Below are 11,675 nucleotides of genomic sequence, written 5' to 3' on the forward strand. Positions count from 1 at the left end.
AAGCCCAACAAGACTGAGTGTTTGGGGAGGAAGTGACTCCACTGGGTGGGGAGCATCTCGTGGGCATGGAGCACGTTGGTCGTCTCCCTTCTTGTCTCCAATCTCCTCAACACAGAGACGCTCACTAAGTGTTTGGGGAATGAATGAAGGAAGGAAGGAATGATTTCCTGCTGCCTTCACCTCACCTAGAACCCCCTTCTTTTTCTCTGCACCAGATGCTCACACAGACCCTAAAGAGTTCTATCACTGGCAGGACCATCCACGCGAGGTCTAGATGAGGCTGTACCTTCTGGGGCCAGGCAGGTGTAGACAACAGGGTTCAGAAAAGCACCCCAGATGGGAGACCCTTAGAGACTCACCATCTCCCACTCCTCAGATGTCCTCAGAGGTCCTGCCCCAAGCTCCAGTGCTGGATGGAAACCCCAAGATGGGGACAGAAAATGGGGTCTGCTCCTGTCTGCTCCCCTCTGGGAGGGTCTCAGGGTCTCTGAGTCGTGGGGTGTGCAGAGAGGGGACGAGCTCTGGTCTACAGTTCCTCTTCTGGGATGGACCATGGTCACGTGCTCCTCCCCAGCTTCCTGCAACTCCCCTCCCACTCTCCTTCCCCTTCTCTCTTCAGACACAGGACAAACGCCCAGAACATTCCATCTCAGAGATGCTGCCACTGCTGCTGCCCCTGCTGTGGGCAGCTGAGTGGGCAGAAGGAGTGGGTTGGGCAGGGGCTGTTGCTGACCCTCCTTTTCTTGCAGAGTCCTTGGCTGAGAGTGAAATATTCGGGCTGCAAGTGCAGGAGTCAGTGACGGTGCAGGAGGGTCTGTGTGTCCGAGTGCCCTGCACTGTCTTCTACCCACAGGATGGCTGGAATGACTCTACCCCAGCTCATGGCTACTGGTTCCGGGAAGGGGCAAATCCATACCAGGATGCTCCTGTGGCCACAAACAACCCAGATTGTGAAGTGCGGGAGGAGACCCAGGGCCGATTCCACCTCCTCGGGGACCCTCGGACCTACAACTGCTCCCTGGACATCAGAGACGCCACCAGGAGGGACAATGGGAAATACTTTTTTCGGGTAGAGAGAGGAAGAATGAAATGGAATTATGAATCTAACCATCTCTCTGTGCATGTGATGGGTAAGGAGTGGGCTGCAGGACATGCAGGCTCACAGGGAAGGACATGTGGGTCCCAGGGCAGGGCTGGGATGGGCTCCACTCCTGGGAGAGGGTTGGAGGTACAGTGTGTCAGGGCTCATTGGGAGCAGCTGAAGAAAGGCCTGAGTCTTCTTTGAGGGCCACACCTAGGACCCTCACTCCTGAACCCCGTGTCTCCCCTTCTTCACACCAGCCCTGACCCGCACACCTGACATTCTCATCCCGGGGACCCTGGAATCTGGCAGCTACAGGGACCTGACCTGCTCTGTGCCCTGGGCCTGTGAGCGGGGCACACCCCCCATCTTCTCCTGGACATCAGCTGCCCTCACCTCCCCGGGCCCCAGGACCCACCTCTCCTCGGTGCTCACCCTCACCCCACGGCCCCAGGACCACGGTGCCAACCTCACCTGTCAGGTGAATTTCCCTGCAGCTGGTGTGACTGTGGAAAGGACCATCCAGCTCAACGTCACCTGTGAGTGCTGGGCCAGATGCCCAGGTTCCTGAGGGTGTGGTGGGCAGGACGGCCAGGCTGGTGACACTTGGGGCTTTTGTCCTGGTGTCCTGGCTGATTATGGGACCTAGAAGCACACAAGCTCTATCCCTCTTGGATTTCTGTGGTTTCACATTGTGTGGGAGATGCCTACACTTATCTCACCCCATCCCTCGTTCACTCTGAAAGGGGAATCCTCTGTTCTGGTCCTAGTTGCTCCAGAGAACCCAGCAATCAGTGTCTGTCTAGGGGATGGCACAGGTAGGAAGGAGCCCCTTCCTGGGCTACAAGGAGCAGGGCCTCTTCCAGCTCAGGGCAGGGCCAGGTCCCAGCCTCACCCTGCACTCAACTTGGTGCCCAGAGGCCTTCTTGTGGGTGATCCCAGTGATCCCTCCCATCCTCAGCCCCCATGGCCTCTGTGAGCAGCTGTCCCCATGTCCCTTCACTCCCCTCAGACTTCTCCACCCCCCTCGGCTCCACAAGGAGAACAGGACAGCACTCACATGGCAGAGCCCGCCTCTCAAGACTCCTCTTCTGCAGTCTCCCGATGACTCCTCCAGCCTTCTCTTTTTATTTTCCCCTAAGAGGTTGTAAGTTACGTGTTTTTGTACAGGTAATATATTCACCTGGGCAAAACTTCAAAAGGCACAGCAGAGTCTGTCCTCAGATGCCCAGCCCCCTCCCAGGAAGTGACCATGGTCCATGGGCTTCTCTGAGCCTTGGTTTGTTCACCTAAAGAATATTAGGGGTCCTTTGATGTCAGCAGTACAGACTGTCCTCGCTCCTCCCTGTAACTGTGGAGTGTTCCACGGCCTGGATGGATACTGACTCTGTGCACATCTTCTACTAATGGAAAAATCATGGCATTAAGTTCTTCTACCAACAGAAATGCTGCAATCAGTAATCTTGTATCTCCTTTCAGACTTGTGTTTGTATTTATGACTGCAGAATACGTTTTTAAAAGCAAAATGGCTGGATCATATGCTCTTTCTATATTGAGAAATATTGCCAAGTTTTTCTCCATCAAAAGTGGACAAGTTTACGTTCCCAACATCGGAGCTGAAAGTGTGTGTTTTCTGCGAACCAGCATGGGGTGAAACCTTTTGACTTTTGCCAGTAACAGGTGAAAGTCAGTTGCTCTATATAAATTTTTTTTTAAATTCACACATTATTTTATTATTGAGGAAAAACTCACTAAAAATATAATCACTATTAGAGCCATTTTCAAGTGTCTAATAGGTGCCTTTTAGTATATTCATAATGATGTCCAACCATCACCACCGTCTAGTTCCATCAACCCAACATTTTCATCACCACAAAGAGAAACCCTGTGCCTGTGAAGCAGTCACTTTCCATTCTCCCCTCCCCTGGCCCCTGCAACCTCTAATCTGCTTTCTGTCTCCATGGATTTGCCTATTCTACATATTTCATATAAATAGAATCGAACAAAACGTGGCCTTTTGTGTCTGCCTTCTTTCACTTCACAAAATGTTTTCAAGGTTCATCCATGAAGCATGTATCAGTAATTTTTTCTTTTCTGTCTGAATAATATTCCATTGTATGGATGTACCACATTTTGTTCATCCGTTGATCAATTAATGGACATTTGGGTTGTTTCCACATTTTGGCTATTGTGAATAATGCTGCTATAACGCTTTTGTACAAACATGTGTTCCGTTTTCTGGGGCATATGCCTACCTAGGAGTGGAATTGCTGGGTCAAACGGTAGTTTCTAAGTTTAACTTTAGAGGAAATGCCAGACTATTTTCCACAGTGGCAGCTCCATTTTACATTCCTACCAACAATGTACAAGGGATCCAATTTCTCCACATCCTTGCCAATATTATTTTCTTTGTTTTTTAAAAGACATTATAGCCTCCTGGGGGATGTGAAGAGCCAGCCCAGTTGGTCTAGCGGTTATGATTCAGTGCTCATGCCGCTGCGGTCCGGGTTCCTTTCCTGGTCAGGAAACCACACCACCCATCTGCCGGTTGTGACATTGTGGTGGATGCGTGTTGCTGTAATGCTTAAAGCTATGCCACTGATATTCCAAATACCAGCAGGGTCACCCGTGGTTGACAGGTTTCAGAGGAGCTTCCAATCTAAGACAGACCAGGAAGAAGGAAGTGGCCACCCACTTCTGAAAAATTTGGCCATGAAAACCTTTTGAAAGGCAGTGTAGCTTTGTATAATCCAGCGCTGCAAGGTGAGAAGATGGCGCAAAAAGACCAGTCAGAGTTCGCTATTCTGCACACAGGGTCGCTAGGTGTCAGAATCAGCTCCATAGCACTAACATTGAGTGGGTGTGAAGGGGTATTTCATCGTGGGCTGATCTGCATTTACATAATGACTAATGATGTCGTTAATTTTTTCATGGATTTATGGCCATTTGTATATGTTCTTTGGAGAATTATTTTTCAAGTCCTTTGCTCATTACTTGATTGGACTGTTTCCTTTTTTGTTTTTGCATTGTAAAATTTCTGTACATATTCTGGATACCTCACTCATATAAGATCAATGATTTGCAAATATTTTCTCTTACTCAACGTGTCCTCTTTACACTTTTGCGATAGCGTCAATTAACAGACAAAACTTTATCCTTTGAATGGAGTCCAACTTATGCAACTTTTCTCTGGTCAACTGCTGGACAGTCAGGACTTGGGGTCAGGTGAGGTCCAGGCTCAGGTGGTCCCACATCCCGTGATGGAGCAGGGGCTGGAGAACCAACATCCAGAGTCCTGCTGGGATTGGAAGGACAGGGATAGCCGTGGAGCAGGTGGGTCCATCCTCATCCCACTTTCCTGCAGGGAGATCAGGGCCCGGGCCAGAGGTGGTTCTGGTGGCCATCGGGGAAGCAGCTGTGAAGACCCTGCTCCTCCTCCTTTGCCTCATCTTCCTCGCGTGAGCATTGTCCCAGAGGGAAGGGGAGATGGGGGATGGCAGAGGACAAGCGGCTTAGTCCCAAAACCAGTGCTGGAGGGTCCTGAAGGGGTCAAGGGGCGGGGCAGGCAGGAGGCTGATGGGGGCGGGGTGAGGGAGGAGCTACACTGGCAGCCATCTTGCCCGCCCACAGAGTGTCCAGGATGGGAGGCACCTGTGTGCTCAAGAAGGTCTGTGGAGCCAGACCTGCCCTCTCCCACCTCAGTCACCCTCCAGCCCACGAACAGGGAAGAGAGGGGGAGCCCGCTGCTCGCTGAGCCACTATCCGACCAGACTGAAAGACCCTGGTCTCTTCTCTCAGAGTGAGGTCCTGCAGGGGGAAGGTGATGAGGCCCACAGGGGGCACAAAGGATGCAAACCCCATCCCAGGTTAATCCCTCAGGTGAGTGACCCGGGTGTCTCACCGCCCAACATCCCACCACATACCTCCCCCGGGACTGGTCCACTCAGGATGCTCAAAGAGGAGCTGCCACTTTCCTCCCAAAACCCACTTCTCTGCTGCAGTCCCCATCACAGTGATGACACTGTGGGCCCATCTCTAAGGCCAGAACAGGGTGGGGTTCCGCAGTTTACCTCCCTCTCAACCCCCTGATCCAATCATCCATGAGTCTTGACCATCCTTCCTCCAACACGACTATCTTGCTGCCCATCTCCTCCTCATCCTGACCTGCTGTTCCTGGGGACTCGTCTCTTCCCCAGGTCTCTGAACCCATGTAACCTCTCTCCTCCATCTCTCTCCTCAACACAGGCCTCTAGAGTGTGTTTCCAGACAGCATTCTCATCCACTCAATGTACAGTATGAACAGCTGCGTACTCTCTCCGTGGCCAGAGACCGAGCAGCAAACACCACAGGATGGATCTGAAGGCCTTGCGGGAACTGTGCCCTTCTGGACCGTCTCCCCCAGATTCCTCCCTCTCCCTGCATCTGACAATATCTCCTCCCCCAGTCAGGCCCAGGCCTCTGTGACCGTGAGACTTTGCATAGGCAGTTCTTTCTCCTGCAATGCCCTTCCCTCCCCATTCCTGCCTCTCCAAGTCCTGCTCAGGCTCAGTCATAAATGTCACTCAGTGTGTGTGTGCGTGCACACGTGTGTGTGTGTGAGTGTGTGTGTGTGTGTGTATTAATCATTGTATGGACCTCGACAGAGTGACATTAAGTCATTTATTACAGACTCCTGAGCAAGAATTATAGAAGACCTACTATGTGCCTACATTGTTGTTGGTGCCGGGGGTGCCACAGTGAACACAGTATCCAAAATCTCTTATCAAGAAGCTGAAATTTTGGAGACAAGAAGGATAGAAATCAAATAAATAAGTAAGAGATAACATTGGGGCATGTTGGATGGTAATGTCTGTTTGGGGAAAAATCATGCAGAGAAAGGATGTGACATCTTTGGGGCAATTTTCTACATCTGAGAGTGTGAGGTGTGATGTTGGTGCAAAGACTTAAGAAGGTAAGAAAGCAGGTTCTGTGTTTGCCTGAGAGAAAATTATGCAGGAAAATGCAGAGAGAGAACAGTGAGTGGAAGAGTCTGAGGCCGAGCACGCTTGGTGTGTTGGGGAAATGGAAAGAAGAAGTTTGACAGCAGAGGGAGGCACAGGGAGGGGAGAAGCTGGGAGGATGGTGCCGACCACGTGCTGGTGCAGACTGTGAGGCCCTGAAGGAAATGCAAGAATCTGGAAGCCGTGGAGGATGTGATTGAACTTTCATTTTCAGAGGGTCCCCATGGCTGCTCTGTCCAGAAAAGGCCAGAAGGGTCCACAGCAGCAACATGGAGATTGGGAAGGGACTGCTGAGTTCTCCAGGCAGGAGGTGACGGTGACTTGAACCAGGGAGTGGAACCAGGGAGAGTGAAAGTTTTTGTTTAGATATATTATGAAGATGGAAGTAGCAGGGCTTTCTGAAGGATGTGGGGAGTGAGGGAGACAGAGGAGCAAGGATGGTGCCAAAATGTTCTCCCTGAGCAACTGGAAGCATGGAGCTGTGTTCCATGGAGGACGTTGGAGAGTAGGGTTTGGAAGGGGGATGTTTTTTCTGAGAAGCCACTTGACATCCAACTGAGGACGTCAACGAGACAGTTGGATATGAATGTCTGGAGATCAGGAGTGGGGTTTGGGCTGGAGATGTGAGAGTGTAGAGCCATGTAAGTGATGACAACAGATGAAGCATAAAGGGGCTGACAACACAGAGAAGGGAAGGACACAAGAATCACATTTGTCCTTGGTGATCCCCACACAGCAGTTTGAATGGAGAGGCGGGAAAGGGGTGCAGACTTGGTTGAAGCATGTTCAGGAGATAATTGGAAGAGGGGACGTGGGAAGAGTGGGTACAGAAAACACTTTGAGGAGCAGAGCTGCAAAGAGGAGCAGAGGAATGGGTCTGCGAAGGAGGACTTTTCTCTGTTTTTCTCTGCATTCTCCCAGGAGACAACATCTCTCTGATTTCCCACCTGTATTATCTTCCTGGGGCCACTGACACAAATGACTACATACTCGGTATCTAAAACAAAAGAAACTTATTCTCTCACAGTGCTTGAGGCCAGAAATTCATGGAAGGAAGGAAAAATACTTTACCTCTGTCCTTGCAAGTTCTCGACTGGGACCCCTGTAACACAAGACAGATTGACAAGCAAAAATGCATACAAAAACATTTAATGTAAGTTTAGTGTGGTACAGGAGCCTTCATAAGGAAATAAAGACTTGACTTAGTCATTAAAACTGAGTATTTTCCTGCTAGATTTGATGCAAAGTGGAGAATCATAGAGAGATATGATAGGACAAAGAGTGTGGGCTCAGTGCAGTAAACTGGGGGAAACTGAGCAAGGCCTGTTCCTTCAGATTCCTCTCTGTGTCCCTTGGTCTTGGGAGATAAGATGCTCCTTTCCCCTGGGTACAGGGAGGACACCTCTCAGTGAGGGTTTATCACCTGCTTCAAGAGAAGGTCCTTGCTGCACATGCCATTTCTCAAATTCCTTCATCTTGAAATATTCAATGTGCAAAGGTACCACAACTTGGGGTAATGTGACCTTAACCCCATCATCCAAAATCAGTGATGATGGGCAGAACTCAAGTTCTTGGTTGGTTGCACCCCCTCAGAAGGCTCGAGGAGAGAATTCACTTCTGACTTCTTCAGGATGATTGTGCGGCCGGCACTCCTTGACTTGTGGCCACATCACTCTGTGTGTGAGGTCACAGTGCTCATCCTCCTCTGTGCGTAGAACATCACCCTCTACTTCTCTCTCAGAAGGACACTTGCGACCAGACTCAGGCACAAGCCCAGATAGTCAAGGATCATCTCCGCAGGTTGAGATCCTCACCTTAATCACATCTGCAAAGAACCTTCTTCTTTAGAAGGGAACATTTGCAGGATTCAGGGATGAAGACCTGGGTATCTCTGGGTGTACACAGAGTACCTCAGACTGGGTGGCTCTAAACAACAGAAATCTATTTCCTCACAGTTCTGGAGGTTAAAAGTCCAAGATCGAGGTGTCAGTGGGGTTGGTTCTGTCTGAGGTCTCTCTCCTTGACTCATACATGGCCATCTTCTCCCTGTGTCCTCACGTGGTCTTCTCTGTGTGTCTGAGTCCTAATCTCCTCTTATAAGGACACCTATCCTATTGGATTGGAGCCCATCCTAAAGACCTCATTTTAATTTAGTTGCCTCTTTAAAGGTCCTGCCTGGGGGTTAGGACTTCAACAGATGAATCTTATGGAGGAATGAAATTCAGTCCACAACACTCCTCAGTAACTCAACTGTTTGTACTTCACTTCCTGATACACACACCTTCTACCGACCCGCTCCACCTTCACTTCCTGATGAGCAAGGAAGGACTAAATGGAGAAGGAATTCTGGCTGCCCTATCTCTCCCCTGCCTTCCGTGTCATCGTTTTCAGCATGAGTGGTTGGCCAAGGCAGGGAGGTAACATGATACCAAAGGATTAGATAGGACCCCTTGATCATTTGTGCTTCTTAGAATGTCATTGTCTTCTTTCTGCATTCAAAGCAAGTTCCAGCTCAAAGGGAAAGTGTGACCTCTCTTGGGGTCATTTGTACCCCCAGTTTCTCAGTCTCAGACAGAACACACTTACCTGCATTCACGCCGAGTCTCACCAAACTCCCACACATTGTGGTTCTACCAGAATTCTGCAAATGGGCCTTCCTGAAAGTTTATACGAATGGGGAAGGAAGAAACAGATGTCTGGGGTGGTTGTAGGGGACCCCCCTGCTGTTTTGTCTGTGTGAGCATTTCAGAAGCCCGAGGACAGTAACCATGCACAGAGCAGTCTGTCTGTGGTCATTTTGGTTTCTCAAATCAATACAGTTTGTTACATGTATGAACCCAAGAATCTAGTTAATCTAAAGCTTTAAAGTTCAATTTACAAAGCATGTTATAAATCTAATAAACTTTGATACTTGTAGATGGTCAAATGAATGTGGACAGAATAAAAGTCTTTTTAATAACTCAGTGACATTTAACAAACGTAGTTATATTCTCATAAACATTTTGAACTGCATTTAGAGTTTTAAAGAAAAACACTCTACAAAATCTTTGCAGGTACATAAATTACCCTATGAATCTAATTAATTAAACATAGCAATAGAGAGATTCAGATTCTTTTAAACATCCTGATATTTTTTACTAATAAGACTCTCTTATGCCATTCAACATAAGTCTACATGTCACAAATGGCTGGTTTGATTGAGTGTTCTAAATTGTATTTGTAAGGCTAACTTGTTTCACTAGTGTACCAAGTCATCTTAAGCATTGGTTTTAGTTTGCTGTTGCTGCTGTGATGAAGTACCCCACACTTTAGTGGGTTAAAACATGAATTTATTATTTTCCAATTCTATAGGTCTAAAATGGGTCTTATGGGCCTGAAATCAAGGTGTCAGCAGGGCTTGTGTCCTTATTAGTAAGGGAAAAGGGGGCATGGATAGTGCCAGGAGACCAGCAGCCTCCACCACAGGGAGCACCTGATTGGATCTACTTGGCCACACTCAACATGGAGCATCCTCATCAGATAGAACTTTGTGCCAAGTCACTGCAAAAAAGTGTCCCTCCCTCTATCCAGACTGTCCATGGCCAATGACACTTGGTCCAAGCAACCAGGACCAATATGGCAGATCTGGTGTCATTCAGAGCCCATGGCATGAATCCAAGCATTAATGCAGTGAGAACCCGTGAGGACCCTGCCCTCAGGAGGTGACTGCAGGCTCAGAACACATCTCAGCCTTCAGAGACACATTCTCCTTCCCTCATACAGACCCCAGAGCTGGGCCTGCCCCTTGCATCCTGGATCCCCTATAACCTGAAACATCTTATCTGAAACCCTGTCTCTTTAATCAGGAGCGGTGGGCTTCCTACATCGTCAGCCCTTGAACAGGTGTAAACTGAGATTCTCACAGATGTTGGGGAATTGACACCCTCCAGAAAGACATGTCAGTACCGGGTGTAGCTCCCCTTAGCCAGCCCCAGTACTCCCCTGGGGGCAGGTGCCAGCCTAGGGAGCAGTCTCAAGGAGCCCAGCTTTGTACCTTCTTATCAAGAGAGCAAAACGTCAGAGCCCCTCCCAGGGCAAGGTTCTGCCCAGTGCAGCCAAAGGAGACGCTAATAAACATCCACTCCTCCCTGTTGATCAGGCCTGGAGACCAGAGGGAATGCTAAGCTGGGATCTTACTGACGACCCCCAGCCCCCATCCTTGTGGCCCTGTCTGAGCCAACCCCATCACCCTCAGTGCGTCAGACCACCAGGGGGAGCCATGAAGTCGTGAAAAGCAGCAACCCTAGTCTTGGTCTACATCCTCATGGGGGTGCGGTAATAAGTGGATGGAGAGGGAAAGAGCTAGGAGACCCCATTAGCTTTCAGAGAAGAAGGGAGTGGAATGGGGAAAAATAATAATATTAACATTAACATTGTTAATATCATTAATAATAGTAAGTGTCTCCCATTTATCACTCCCATGTAGTGAGACTGTAAATCTTGAGATAGACTGGTCTCTGAGTGACAGGGTCGGAGCCAGGCGTCAGGAAGCTGGTGGTGGTGAAAGAGCATGGATTGAAGGAGACGGATGGTGGGAGGAGACCGGCGCAGTGATCCCGGTAATTCTCTAGTTGAGCAGCAGAGGGCGCCCTAACCGGGGCCGGGAATGTGGAGATGGAGGCACAGCGGCAAGGGGGCGCCATGGGGCAGGGGGAGGGGCACAGACTCAGGTTCTCAGGGAAAATTACCTCATCTCTGTGGGCCTTGGGGTCTGCATCTGCAAAGTGGACATCACAGGTTCTACCTTTATGAATTTGAGAACGAAGACCAGGCTCATATAATTGGCAGCAACAACAATACACACAAAAAGCAAGGAGAGAGAGGGGTCCTTCCACCATATGAACCCTGGAATCCAGCCACATCTACAGTCAGGTCAAATGATGTCCTGAATACAAAAGGAACTCAGGAGGCAGAGAGAAATAAGACAGGAGCCCAGACCTGGTGGACAAGCCAGTACTGACTCCAATCCACATTTTGTCCCTCACTGTATATTTTTTTGTGAGGTTGGGGATTTGGAGAATATAGTTAAAAACAGATGCTCCAGAGACAGGAAGATGAGATTCAAATCCCGGCTCCAACAGCAGCACGAGGGGGATCTGCTCTTTAAAGTGAGATCACGGACTAGCCCAGGGTCCTAACAGCCTGTTCTAAGCTGATGACGACTCAACTTCAATCTCATACAAAAATTCTACCCTTTCTCCTCCCAACACTTTATGTTCCTGATATCGCAATTTATATCTTTTTATATTGTGTCCCCATTAGCAAATTGTTTTAGTCATTGCTATCCTTAATACTTTTGCCTTTTCACTTTTATACTAAAGTTAAAAGTAATTTACACAACGCCATGACCGTGTTGCGGTATTCTCTGTCTATTTAATTTTTCCAGGGGAAACTTAAACTTCCATATGCTTTCATGTTGCTGTTTAAGATCCTTTCAACCTGAAGCACTCTCTTAAGCATTTCCTGTGAGGCATTTTGCTAAGTGGAATAAGCCAGTCACAGAAGGACAAATGCTCCGTGATTCCCCTTAAATGAAGGATCTAAAATAGTGGGAT

The 11,675-nt window shown here is 48.8% G+C and overlaps 1 protein-coding gene across 3 annotated transcripts; it reads left to right on the forward strand.

Moving 5' to 3' along the window:
- Nucleotides 1-443: 443 nt before the first annotated feature.
- On the forward strand, nucleotides 444-5,904 carry LOC103542996 (myeloid cell surface antigen CD33-like). 3 transcript variants are annotated; one of them, XM_008509930.2, is made up of 5 exons: nucleotides 447-1,130; nucleotides 1,342-1,620; nucleotides 4,446-4,539; nucleotides 4,880-4,960; nucleotides 5,327-5,904. In XM_008509930.2, exons 1-4 carry the CDS (start codon nucleotides 656-658, stop codon nucleotides 4,950-4,952), a joined length of 921 nt encoding a protein of 306 aa, XP_008508152.2. In that variant the 5' UTR covers nucleotides 447-655; the 3' UTR covers nucleotides 4,953-4,960; nucleotides 5,327-5,904. The 3 variants fall into 3 exon arrangements, with proteins under 3 accessions (XP_008508151.2, XP_008508152.2, XP_008508153.2); XM_008509929.2 differs by lacking the exons at nucleotides 4,446-4,539; nucleotides 4,880-4,960; nucleotides 5,327-5,904 and adding an exon at nucleotides 2,094-3,089 and having other exon boundaries at nucleotides 444-1,130; XM_008509931.2 differs by lacking the exons at nucleotides 4,446-4,539; nucleotides 4,880-4,960; nucleotides 5,327-5,904 and adding an exon at nucleotides 2,252-3,089 and having other exon boundaries at nucleotides 448-1,130.
- The last annotated feature ends 5,771 nt before the right edge of the window (nucleotides 5,905-11,675 follow it).

The sequence above is a fragment of the Equus przewalskii genome, chromosome 9 (assembly GCF_037783145.1).
Source record: "Equus przewalskii isolate Varuska chromosome 9, EquPr2, whole genome shotgun sequence".
NCBI classification, from domain to species: domain Eukaryota; kingdom Metazoa; phylum Chordata; class Mammalia; order Perissodactyla; family Equidae; genus Equus; species Equus przewalskii.

Bases quoted from the DNA above. Each gene is read 5' to 3' on its own strand.
- LOC103542996 (XM_008509929.2), top strand. From the start codon at position 656: ATGCTGCCACTGCTGCTGCCCCTGCTGTGGGCAGCTGAGTGGGCAGAA. The intron at 1,131-1,341 runs GTAAGGAGTGGG...TCTTCACACCAG, and splicing joins TCTCTCTGTGCATGTGATGG to CCCTGACCCGCACACCTGAC. The intron at 1,621-2,093 runs GTGAGTGCTGGG...CACTCCCCTCAG, and splicing joins CATCCAGCTCAACGTCACCT to ACTTCTCCACCCCCCTCGGC.